Below are 13,595 nucleotides of genomic sequence, written 5' to 3' on the forward strand. Positions count from 1 at the left end.
AATTTCTCAAAATCGATCAAAACTATCCAATTTCATTTAAATTACTCGATCTCCTCTTTTAACCCAATTTAATTCATAACTACTACTCCCTCCGTCCCTATTTAGTTGTCCATATTTCATTTTTTAGTTATCCCTATTTAGTTGTCTATTTTAACAAATCAAGAAAGGACAACAAAATTTTTCCTATTATACCCTTATTTACACTTCTTGAAAATTGTAGAAGTGTATGCTATTTCCCTCCAATTTATTTCACTTGAATTCAAAGAAGTGGTTGTAATTTTGAACTGAAAAGTTGCCATAAGAGTAAAATTGTAACTTAACTATGCTAATCATTGTTGCCTTAATCTGTGTGTCATTTCTAAAGTGGACAACTAAAAAGGGACAGAGGGAGTACTATTTGGGACTTTTACCATAAGATGGAACTGCCAATGAATCCCCCCACTTAGAAAGATAAATAAACACAATTTCTACTGCATAAGAAAATAAAGTATTCAACCAGTGATCAACTCCAGAAGGGGTTAAATACACACTACGTTGATCTATCGAAAAACAACCTCCAACTGAAAAAAAATCATACGTAAAGAACCAAGAAACTATAGACCGTCTTGTTTACTCTTGAACTCAGCTGAAAAATTGTATTCAGGTCTCACAAAACTATCCCAGAATCTTTAAACAATCTGAGGAACGTCTTTTATCAGAATATTTTTGCTTCTCACTTCGGTCAATAAGCAATAATTTTAGCTCCTTGTGCTGAAGTTCTGTTCAAAACATATAAATCAACCCGAATATATCTTACTAATGGATCAAAACCGATCTTTTCTTTTACGTGCGGTGTATTTGCTATCTGCAGGAACCGCATTCCCTTTTTTCCTCATGTGTTCTTTCTTCCTCAGAACCCAGTCCCTCCCTTTGCCTTTCTTGTTCACCTTTTGCTTTTTTCTAGGCCTGCGCCTGTCAGATATGCAAACCTGCACAGTAGAGTGATGGGAGTAAAAACAAAAAAAAAATGGTTTTGGGAGGAGGAAAGACACTGATTAGCTTCAGTGGCGGTAAGTTAAGTGCCCTTGAATTACTTACTGTCTGGTTTTCTTCATCTTCGCTACTGTCTTCATCAGAACAACTCTCTCCATCTTCACCCTTTCCTTCGGGAGTAGTGGTGCTGAGAGACGGTGGACCACAAGTGAGAACCAAGTATTCCTTCCTCCTTTTAGAACTGTGATAACAAAACAACATACAATCTTATGTCAGGACAGCAACCAAATCAAAACAAAATGAACCTTCACTTGAAAGTGCATTGTGATCATATCCTGGGGCAAAGCTAACATACATCTCAAGCACCAAAAAATTCAGGTTCCTTGGTTCTACTTTTGGTTAAGCTTACACTAACTGATACTGGTCAATTCATAATAATCTTTGTTACCAAGGCAATATCTTTTCCAAGTACAAAAGCAAAATCTTTAGCGTGATATAACGATATAAGGTAGAAAAATAACTTAATAAAAGAAAGAGTAGAAGAAATAACTCGTTTCATGCATCTTTTTGCAGCTACATAAAAAAGGGATAAAATCTTTTTGCACTTTGCTTGCTTCAGTCATTTCCCTTTTGTGTTCTACACATTAAAGTTTTACTTCCAAAACGCAAATAGCTTCGTCATACTAATGGAATTGACCAAATTAAAAAAAAAAATTATGTAATACAGGTTGGTCCTTTATTTGCTAAACCTCATCTTAGGCAATTAAACTGTTAATCTTTATACACCAACCCACTCTTAACAATTGTTAGGAGGGTGCTTAGTAAGATTAATAGTCAGTTTGGCCGAACTTCTAAAATCTGTTTATTTTGAACAGTGTTCTGTCAGAAGTGCTTTTCAAAAAATACTTTGTGAGAAAAAACAGTTTGTCTTTGGCTAATCAATTTGTAAAGCAGTTCTATCAATATTAGAGCAATAGTGTGTACTTGGTCAACGTTCCAAAAGTGCCTTTGGCACATACGCTGAGAATGAGAGAGGTATAGGGAAGTCCACAGGAGGAACTAACGGTCGCAAAAGCCAGTCTGTGGTTGACAAGTGCTTATTTACTTTGATTGATGCTGCTTACAGATGGCCTAAACTATCTCAATTCAAATAAATTGAAGGGTAACACGCTACAAAAGTTCACACAACTAAGCTGTATCTAGAATGAAAAAAGTGCAACTTAGCCATATAAGACTTCCCTTTGTACATGTCAGGTACATTTAGGTCAGGGGTGGACCATTGAGGAATGAGCTGCACTTGGGTAAACTGCTAAATTTTCAAACTATTTCACAACAAAATTAGGAAAAAATGACAGTAAATTAAATCTATAGGTTCCTAACCTGTGTGGGTAGTCAACAACTATGCCTCCAGAAAATCCAGCTCGCATGGCAAAACCCAGAATCAGCTCTCTCTGAGCAAGATTTTCAGGATAGATCTGGAGTACTGCTCTTGCTCCCCTTCCCAAACATCTATACAAGGAACTAAAGAAAGCCCTGCAGAGTTATGAATAAAATGCATACTACTTAGATAGCTAGAAGGAGTATGAAATCATTCAACTACAATGACATCATAAATGGATCATGAGGAGATTAACATCACAATTGACCAACTAACAATAAGAAAAGATTTTTTTTTACTTACTTCAATCTTATCCGAGGTTCATGACAAGATTTGTCAGCATTGCACAACCACTGCTCGGGAAAATTAAGTACATCAGAACTGATAAGTAATATGCCTTAAGAAGCTATACAAATCGGTGTGTATTGATAATTCACCCAAAACCAACTAAAGGAAATTCATACAGGTACCAAATTGAAGTCATAACCAGAGAATGTTTGCAAGGAGATGATGAGATTATGAGGACTATGGCAAGACGTGCCTCTTGAAACTTCAAAGTAGTACATACGCTAATTATTTCATATCAAAAGCACAAAATTGATTATGAAAAAACAATAGATGACATTTCACACATAACTCTAAATTGGCAAGGCTCCCCTGGTAACTATCATCATTATCAGCTCAGAAAATTGAAGATCTCAACAAAGAAGAGGGAAAAAAATACCTGCACAGCTGAGATACTGATGGCACCATCCAGAATACCAGATCGAAGCCCTAAGCCCTACGATAGATGCAAACAGATAATTTATGCCATTCTATAAAAGAACATGTACGAATTTGAACTACCCATTATTTGACAACTTGTAACATTTCTATCAACGTAAAAGTTTATCAACAGCATTATTGGCACATCTCAGCTGATAAGTAATCTAATTGTGTGCACAATCAACCAAGATAGACAACCACAATTCATGATCCTTCATCTTCTCCAGTCTTTAAGCGCACACAAAAAAAAAATAGACTTTGCAGACAAATCATGCTGGAAAACCATATCCAAATGACTATGAATATGTCTACTATGCCTTTGCCTTGAAAATCCTAAATATAGATGATAGTTATAGCCTTATAGGCAGAATATTCTAGAAATAAACATATCTATATTCATAGTATTTAAGAGGGCTCAAGGAAGAAATGTAAATGGTATTGATACAAAACTCCACCTAATATATAGATGACTTGCATGCAAAATTATGAGGTATGGAATTGTGGAATAACCTATTCTCGATTTGAGAGTAGCATTACAGCTTGTAAACTTGTAACCTAAAAATCATCACTTGTTTGTCATCAAAACAGAGAAGAAAAATACATCATGCAAAATGAAGTGTCATATTTAGCTGGGTAAAGCTGAAGCTTTGCTTCCATGAATTGGTACTTTGTCATATTTTTTGATAGGTTCATTAGTATGCTCAATGTTTTCATGACAAGCTAGCATGTTCAAGTCTGTAGTTATATGCAGTATTTCCCTTTCCTTTTTGGGCACTTCGAGATTTCTCAGCTGATGAGCTACGTACACAGGGTGGTGGATCATGTACGAGTTTTGACAACTTTAAAAAAGTTACAGCCCAAGCAACAGGATTATAGAATAACAACAAGGTGTATCTGGCATTTTAAATCACAATTGACAGTGGGATGAAGCATTCAGAAGAAACTAAGAAACTTACCTGACCCATGTCACCCAGCATCAGATCACCCTCAACCTCACGCTCCAATGCAATATCTAGAATAAAACCACCATTTAGCGGTCTGATAAAGATCATAGCAAGATATCAAATTTTTACTCATTTAAGAAGAAATTCACATACCAAGCATTGATTCTGATATATCCAAACCAAGCCACTGGTGTCCATGCTCAGTGAGTGTCTCTCCACTTAGACCTGATCCGCAACCTTCGAAAAACAAGAAAGAATGAAATATCATTGTTTTTCCTTCACACTTTCGTTTAACTGAATATGGTGAAATGAGTTTGAAATCTCAAAACTAAACAATTGAATATGCAGAAACAAGCGTCTTTGCTTTAAAGATACAGCTGTAGGATCCATAAGTGCAACAATTCCAGAAGTTCCAATCTTTCAGGTTTACATGTTGACCACTACTACCTAAGTGAACTCAGAGACACAAGCAAACCTGGCTAAATTGCGTAACTCTACACCAGTAAACATTGAGGCACTTTCCCATGCTACAGTATAAAAGGCCAATCAAACACTTCATTCTACTCTGATTGTTCAACAATTTAAGAAGGTGAACACTTTCCTATTTAAATTAAACCTACAAAACTTTCTCCGCATAGGAAAAGTCAATACCTTGTAAACATGAAGACTCCTTTATGTGATAGACCATATGCACCTAACAAGCTTTACTATAAACCAGAAGGACCAACCATACTTGGACAAATATAGGATATAAGGAAGCTCAGAATGCTCAAATTCGTTTATTTTCATTCACAATGCTAAATCTAGCCCATCAAATTCTCCTTTACAAATTTTTCAGGTAATACTTATAAACATACATACATACCAATATCAAGAAGCAATCTTGGGACGCCATCATCTGGCAAAGCAAGAAGCTCCAATGCTCTCTCGGAAAGTTGTGTCTTTCAATAAATACAAACAGATATCAGAAGCATTACCATATAACTATAAAATTGTTCATTACAATAGGATATATACCTGTATGTCAATAATTCGAGAAGATGAGGTATATTTTCTAGCTTCATCGTCATTGTAGAAAATTTCCGGCGGTGCTAGGAGTTCCGGTCTCGACATTTTTCTGAGCTCCGGCTAGCTAATTCGATTTCTCTTTTTTCCGAAGAAGAAAGGCGTAAAATTTCTCTGCGTTAAACCCTAGCAAAGCCCCGCGACTTTTACAGATAATTTCTCTTTGGTCCCCTCACTTCTGAATTATGTCCGTCAATCAGTTCCTTCTGTTTAATTATGTCTAATTGCCCCGTCAATACATGAAACATTTACTTTTTTTAAACAAACACTATCAATTGGTTAACCCACGCAGAGATAAAAAGATGAAATTTCAATTTTATGGATTTTGAATTTTGTAATGACGATTTTAAGTGATAATAAGGATTCTAAATTTAATATTTGTATATATTAAATAAATCTATTAACATTAATATATTATTTGAGCAAAATCTACTGAGTTCAGCTGAATTCGCATACAGGTTACTAGTTCCTCCCTAACTGAAAGCATCGGGGTTAATTTTTTCATAAAGATCAATAATATTGTTTACAAAATCTTAGTAACTCTATTAGATGTAATTTGATCAATATATTCTCCAATAGATGATTGGTGTTTAGTTGGAAAAGTGAAGCAACTACTCTAAACGTTAAGTTAAGCTCACATAATGCTACAATGGGTTTGATTTGATGAATCCTCACTAATATGAATATAACTATCACTTTTAGTGAAAATTTTCACCTTAAATTATGATGTACGCATTATATTAGACATAAAATTTTGAAACATTTCATTTCAATGTAAACTCTACAGAGATCATTTTTATAGTTAATAAAAGTCAATTTCACCGTAAAAAGAATAAACTAGACCTCTTTAAATTTAAGTGTGAACTTTTCGAGATATTCTCTCCAAAATTCATTGTAGGTAAAACAATTGACTAAATCATATTAAACTAAGTATTATGTTCTTTAATATATAATTTATTTGCTTGATTATTTTCTTGTACTGTGACATCTAATTATTTCAGTTATACTAACCTCAAAGCATATCTTTATTCAGTGACTTATTGTTATCGATTAAGCGTGAAAATAACAAATATTGTGAAAAATAATACTACTATTTTTTTAGAAGAAACAGAAACAAGGTGGGTAGATAAAATAAACAACATTAATGATGTGTAGATGAAGATCAAGCCATGCCCAAACTTTACACAACCAAGATTACATCAAAATATTTATTTATTATTACAAAATAAAGTTGCCAAAATCAGAAAGTCTTCTTGAACATGACTTTATGAGGAGTGTCACTAAGTGCCAATAACCTTACTCCATCCTTAGTAATCAAAATCCCAACATCTTTACAAATAACTTTACAAAACTTGCACACACTTGGACAGTACACAAACTTATAACCCGACCCGAATTTCTCAATCTTAAACCAATTACCCACGGTTTTCGGACCCGGGTTACCTTCAACTCCACCCGTCACAATAAAATACTGTTTCAACTTGTCATCATACTCTCCAAGTTTCCAAATAGTTTCTCTAGCACAAATCGTCGGAGTATAAAACCTAACATTAACATCAGTGGATACACGAACGACGNAATTTCTCAATCTTAAACCAATTACCCACGGTTTTCGGACCCGGGTTACCTTCAACTCCACCCGTCACAACAAAATACTGTTTCAACTTGTCATCATACTCTCCAAGTTTCCAAATAGTTTCTCTAGCACAAATCGTCGGAGTATAAAACCTAACATTAACATCAGTGGATACACGAACGACGCTTTTTTTAGCGTCGATTCGTGTAAACACTACGGGCAATCCTTCTTGTTCCTCGTCATCCCATTGTATAATGTCCCTAGGACAAGTGTTGTTTTGTTTAACGTTGAATGGGGAAAGTCCGCCACCGCCTCTTCCTCGGATCACTGGTAAGATGAAGTAGTTAGGACCGGCTTCGACTTCCTCACCATTGACGTCCAGAACTGGATCAGATAGTGATGACGATGACGATGATGCTAAGGTAAATGGAATTATTGAAAGTAGCAAAAGAATGTTCATTTTTTTTATTTTTTTTTTGGTGCGTTGAATGATCAGAATTGGATGTCAATTTATAGCTAAGGGATAAGCTACTTTAATTTCTGTTGGTAGTGAAAGTAAAAAAAAATAGTGGCGGTCCCTGAAATTTTAAATCAAACGTGTTCAATGATTTTTAAAATGGGATACTCAGTCAAAATATTTATATGAATAAATAATCTCTTTGAATTATATTACTTGATTTTTATTAACCGCAAACATCTCCTAAAAAAAATTAGTTGATATATAAACAAATAAAATAAAATACTTATTTGATATAAAGATCAAGCTAAGTAAAGGAGTAATAATATTTGACTTAAAAATAATATTGTCTCTATGCTAATTTATGTGACACGTTTTATTTTTTGATAGTCAAATAATTTAAGTTTAATAAAAAATTTGAGTATAAAATCTTCAACTTATTTTGAAATGAAATTTATATATTTGTAAACTAAGTGAAAGTATTATAAAATATAATAATTAACAATTCAAAATATGTAGAAAATAATATATGAAAATTTTAAAATTAAAATAAATTTATTTGAATCTCAAAAATAAAAATAAAAATGGGTCAGAAAAGTTGAAATGGAGGGATAGAAGCATGATGTTGATAACTGAAATGGAGCTTCACATAAGTTGGTCAATAATGAACGCACATCTTGATTGGACTGGAGGAGTCCTCTAGATGTTGACTTTAATGCATCTATGAATACATGACACTTAACAGATCGAAATTATGTTCAGTGACGTGTTTGGCCATAAATATTCCATAAAATATAGGAAAAAACTTGGCAAATATTGTTTGGGTCCAATAACTTGTCTCTATTTAGCAATATGGGTTGTGGTACACTAAAGGTGTTTTACTCTTAATCAGAAGTCTCGAATTTGAGTCTTAAGTATGGAGGAAATTTTGTTGAGAGCGCCACCCCCGAATGGACCCTGAAGTGCGCAATTTGGATTTAGTCGGAGCTTCAATATGTGTTACGGACGCCGAGTGGAAAAAAAAAATTCTCACTATTTGAAAAACAATTAAAATTCCTAAATATAAGAAAAAATCTAGTATTTTGATTAAATTCTATTAGTTAAGAACTTTTTTTTTAAAAAAAAATTACCATAATTTTTTATATTTTATAAATAAACTCATTATTTATAGTGGATTGAATTTTACTCATAGTTCGGTACAAAAATTATAGTCATATAATGCGTAGTTCGGTAGTTACGTACTAGAGTATAATTTTATTTGTGGTAAAACAGAGATGAGAGAACGAAGGATTACTTTAAAAAACATTTTCAAATATTACTAAAACTAGGCTTAATTTACTGATTAATACTTCACTTGTTTCATATCTTCTAAGAAAATTGTATGCTAATGAAGAGGTAAATTTTCCCAAGTTCTACGCTAAATATTCAAGTTATAATTAGCCATAAATATTTCTAAGTTTCATCTTCGATCGAAAGTTTCAAAAAGAAAAATTTGATTTTGTATTTTATTAAACATATTTATATAAATTAGAATCGGAGGAAGTATTCATTTTTTTTAAAAGAAAAGTCATGTATACATTAAAATCCCGAAAACATAATTGCAATTTAATTTATATAACGCCTATTGTTGAAGAGACAATTTAAGAAAAACTTAATCATTTACTGAAATGTAGATTTTCCATTTTCGTACAAAATAAGATAAAATTAAACTTTTAAATTTTAACAAGTTTTTGATGAATAACAATCCAATAGACGAAAATTAATTAAGAAACACTAGCTAGCAATAGAAAAAAATAAAAATAAAGAGTCGCATTCCTATATCAAAAACATAATATTATTATAAACCAAATCTTTCCATTTACCATAAAACTTGACAAATTAAAAAAAAAAATTACCCAATCAAAAAGTCTTCTTAAACATAACTTTAAATGGAGTGTCACTAAGAGCCAAAAACCTAACTCCATCCTTCATAAAAACCCCAACATCCTTACAAATAACTTTACAAAACTTACACACAGTTGGACAAAACACAAACTTATAATCCGACCCGAATTTCTCAATCTTAAACCAATTACCCACGGTTTTCGGACCCGGGTTACCTTCAACTCCACCCGTCACAACAAAATACTGTTTCAACTTGTCATCATACGCTCCAAGTTTCCAAATAGTTTCTCTAGCACAAATCGTCGGAGTATAAAACCTAACATTAACGTCAGTAGATACACGAACGACGCCTTTTTTCGCGTCGAGACGTGTAAACACTACTGGCAATCCTTGTTGTACCTCGTCGGTCTCTTGAATAATGTCTCTAGGACATGTACTATTGTGTTGTTTAACGTTGGATGGGTAAAGTCCGCCGCCTTTTCCTCGAATGACGGGTAAGATGAAGTAGTTGGGACCTGCTTGAACTTTATCACCATTGATATCGAGAACTGGAGATGATGATGAGAGTATTCTTGAGGGATTGGGTACACATAAGGTAAATGGAATAATTGAAAGTGAAAGTGAAAATAGTAACAAAAGGGTGTTCATGATTTTATTTTTTCTTGTGTTAGTTTGATTTTGATATGAGTGTTTATGGCAAGTGGATGTCAATTTATAGAGAGATAAGGGTGATGATTTTTTGCACGTTGGTGGATCGTCATATCTTCATTACTCGTTTTTTTTTTTTTTTTGTAAGAAGGAGGCGTGCGATAGTGGTGGGGCTAAAATTTTAATAATTGTAACGGTAATAAAATAATAGTTTTGTACTTTTTCGATCCTAATTTATGTGATATGTTTTTTTAAGAGTTATTTAAATAAATTTTAAAATTGAATTACTTTAATATTTTGGGTCAATTTACTTTTTGATTTTTCATAAATTGGTTTTAATTTTATGTTTTTTTTTTCAAGAGATTATTATTTTTGTTCATAAGAGATATTATAAAATAATAGTATATAAAAACTACAAAATGATGTGGATGTAGTGGATGTGTTTGTTCCTTCTTAATCAAAGGTTTTGCGTTTAAGTTTTAGGTATGAAAAAAATCTTTGACAGAGAATGCTTTCCTCGAATAAGGAACTATACGGAATAAATTTAAATTTAATCAGACTCTAGTGTAAATAATGAACACTAGACGGAAAAGATGTATATGAATAATTTGACCAATTCAATGTTAAAGTAGTGAATTTCATATAGTAGTATAAATTTGCCACCGACAAGCACCAAAGGAGAGGACGCGGCATTCATATATTCATTCATGAAATACATGTAGACCTAATTAATTAAGTAATCATTTTGGGAATGGAATGCATCAGTCAAAGATGAGGCTAGAATGACAATTTTGAATTCTCACCTTATATACGCACGTCTTTCGCTTCAATTTATGTAATATTATTTTATTTGATACATATCAAAAATTGAAACTTGTTTTTAAATGAGATGGAGCTCGATTCTGTAACTTTAGTTTAAAAAATTATACACGGGAAAGTGAAATTACTATAATGATGAAGTACTACATAAGAATATTATATTTATAGTACTCCTAGTTTACCTGTCGCGTAGGGTGAAGAGACAATAAGAGATGGAAGCATATGGTTTTATTTAATATTTAATCCATCTGGTTTTATTTAGTTCTCATTATTTAATATTTAAATTACTGAAACCATAGGCTAAAATTGGATCGGAGCCAGCTAGATATTATTATTTAATTTTTCATGTTATAATATCGTGGTATATAAAAAAAAAAAGTAACATAAGATACATATTATATACTAATGTTTTTATCACACAGTTTGCTAGTAGAATACTTCAGAGAGACACTATGAGGTGGCTGCAGCATATGGTTTGTCTTGTCACATCATTTAGATTTGAGTTAATGGTAAAAGTAAAACAGTTAACTATATTTTAAGTGAATTTCATATTTTAATTATCATTTTTTTTAATTAAAAGACACCTTAATGCTGAAGGCCATTTACATACGTATGTTTTCGATAAAAATAAATATTTGATTAACTCAATATGAAAGAGTGTGTTTTAATATGAAAGGAAGTGATAGTTTAAACATTTAAAAAGAACAATTAATAATTAAGATAATATTTACGAAAAAAAAGTGATAATTTAAGTATAATTTTCACCATAAACACTTTGAATATTATACTTGTTTGAACGCACGTTATTTTTCTGCAATTTCGATCTGAATGGAATTCATAGTCAGACATCATTAGTTTCCATGAATTCATACTCTGCTACTCGACAAGTGATGATGGCCAATATAATTTTTTTATTTAGTGTCTAATAACCGTTTTGAAATTTAAAGTTGATTTTATATACTTAACAACTTGTCCTGCCTTTCTTGACCCTTTCCTTTTATTTATACACTATCCATTAGTATAATTTAATTAGATGATAATTAAAAATGATTTCTTTTAATGAAAGCCTTTTGGATTTCTTATCTAGTGACACTTACTTTTAATTTTCATTTTATTGTATTATATTATATTATTTATATTGATGGGAAGAAAAACCAAATGAGCTCCCCTAGAAATATAATCCATCAAATTAAAACTAGTCGCTAAAACTTGCAAAATTGATCATTCGATTGGAAAGAAAGAAAAAACTTCCAAAAATAAAAGAATCTATGTATCTATATAAAGGATGAACATAGAGAAGGTGATGTGACACCTCTTTATAGCCTACATTCATATTTATTTATTTTTCTCTTTTCTTTGACATTTTTTCTTATTTCTTTCAATTATTTTTTTCTTGCAAATTTTTCTTATCTTATACCTCTTCAATTATATAAATTATATTCTTAAATTAGTATTAATATTATTCATAACTCCCAAACCTTTCATATTCATAACCTCTCAAGCCTTTCATATTCATAACCTTTAATTATTTAATGTAGAAGGTTATATTAACACTATAAAATCACACTAAAATTGTGTGTTATTTTGTAGTCATCTTCGGTTAGAGAATTAGTGGCTGATATGTTACAATATTTTTAAGCTTTGCGGTGCATTATCTTTTTCAATTATAATTTCATATATTACTTTTAATTAGCAAGTAAGGCTAATATGTCAAAGCATATTTTTGTTTCTTCTGGATAAATTATGTTGGTTTGTCATTTTTATGTTACAAACAACTCCAAAACCACATTCTTAATTCTCTTAATTACAGTGACTCTTTATTCTTAGGAATTTATTATATTGAATGTAATATTTATTTAAAATGTGAAATATACTTTTTAATATTTTTGTGTTTAAGCCAAACAAAATTAAAAGAAATAGGAATTTGTATGTGTCATTTTTTTGAATTTTTTTTTTGCGTAGTGAGTTCTTTCTTTTGTTCTCTTTTATGTTTATTTTTAAATTTATTTTCTTACATTCTTTTGTTTTCCTGATATAACTTGTCCCAAAAGGTAATTGGATATCTCAACCTAAATATAATAATAATAATATATTAAAATATGAAAACTAACTAATTAAGATTGTTATTTTTCATCATTTAAATATGTAAGATTATTTTTATTTAAATTTGATTATTAAAAAGTTATTAATCAAATATTAAATTAATCTAATATTTTACAATAAAAATAATTAAAATATGTGATGATTGGGCGATGACGACGACAAGTAATAGTAATTGTGGATAATGATTAAAAATAGTGTTGGCTAACAATGTAGTCATGGATAATAACTATTAATGGCAATCTGAGTTTACACATTGTCGAAAAATTATACTAAGAATATAATCAAAAGGATTACAAAGAAGTACAAAAGAACGATCAGATTTCAAGTTTATATAAATATAGATAAATTATACTAAAAAAGATCCCAAATAAAAAAGAAAAAAACGATCCCATCTAAAGTTTACATTCCAATAGTTCTAATATTACCTTCTCTTTTTTCTCTATGAAATTTATTTTTAATATTTAACTTTCAGAAGTTCACATATATTGATTTCTTAATGAATTTCATATTTAACCTAAATATTTTTCATAGCTTCTCTTCTATGATATTAGGTGATTAATAAAAAAATCCTTTTATTAAAGTAATTAATGAAATTAGTATGTAACTTTATTTTAATTCTTTTCATAATCGCGCGAAGCGTGACCAAGTACACTAGTTAGTATAGATTACTAATGGATATGGAGTAGTGGATCGGATGAGATTGCATGCTCCTCCCATAATTAGCGGTTTTGGATTCAAGCCTTAGGCATAAAAAAAATTCTTTGTAAGGAGTGCTACCCAAATGGGGCCCTATTCGATATGAATCTGAATTAGTCAAACTTCAATACGGATATCGAATACTGAATAAAAAATTTAAAACATAAATTATATAAGGTCAAACACCATCAACCTTTTAATTTAGGCACGTCCCCAAGTATTAAAAAAATCCACTACCAATGTGCTATTTTCTTTATAAAAAAAAAACACATTTCACATCTCTAATTG

At 31.1% G+C, this 13,595-nt stretch overlaps 3 protein-coding genes across 3 annotated transcripts; all 3 read right to left on the reverse strand.

The window, feature by feature from the left end:
- Positions 1 to 469: 469 nt before the first annotated feature.
- Positions 470 to 5,268, reverse strand: LOC125874694 (18S rRNA (guanine-N(7))-methyltransferase RID2). Its single transcript, XM_049555689.1, has 9 exons — positions 5,077 to 5,268; positions 4,925 to 5,000; positions 4,213 to 4,296; positions 4,072 to 4,127; positions 3,075 to 3,131; positions 2,654 to 2,703; positions 2,353 to 2,505; positions 1,078 to 1,213; positions 470 to 968 (listed from the first exon to the last, which is right to left on the reverse strand). Exons 1-9 carry the CDS (start codon positions 5,170 to 5,172, stop codon positions 804 to 806), a joined length of 873 nt encoding a protein of 290 aa, XP_049411646.1. The 5' UTR covers positions 5,173 to 5,268; the 3' UTR covers positions 470 to 803.
- A 1,061-nt stretch (positions 5,269 to 6,329) lies between these two features.
- LOC125874782 (kunitz trypsin inhibitor 5-like) lies at positions 6,330 to 7,167 on the reverse strand. The gene is made up of 2 exons (XM_049555807.1): positions 6,752 to 7,167; positions 6,330 to 6,567 (listed from the first exon to the last, which is right to left on the reverse strand). Exons 1-2 carry the CDS (start codon positions 7,158 to 7,160, stop codon positions 6,365 to 6,367), a joined length of 612 nt encoding a protein of 203 aa, XP_049411764.1. The 5' UTR covers positions 7,161 to 7,167; the 3' UTR covers positions 6,330 to 6,364.
- A 1,808-nt stretch (positions 7,168 to 8,975) lies between these two features.
- Positions 8,976 to 9,741, reverse strand: LOC125874781 (kunitz trypsin inhibitor 5-like). The gene has a single exon (XM_049555806.1). It carries the CDS (start codon positions 9,687 to 9,689, stop codon positions 9,057 to 9,059), a length of 633 nt encoding a protein of 210 aa, XP_049411763.1. The 5' UTR covers positions 9,690 to 9,741; the 3' UTR covers positions 8,976 to 9,056.
- Positions 9,742 to 13,595: the final 3,854 nt, after the last annotated feature.

Source organism: Solanum stenotomum, chromosome 8, assembly GCF_019186545.1.
Source record: "Solanum stenotomum isolate F172 chromosome 8, ASM1918654v1, whole genome shotgun sequence".
NCBI lineage: Eukaryota > Viridiplantae > Streptophyta > Magnoliopsida > Solanales > Solanaceae > Solanum > Solanum stenotomum.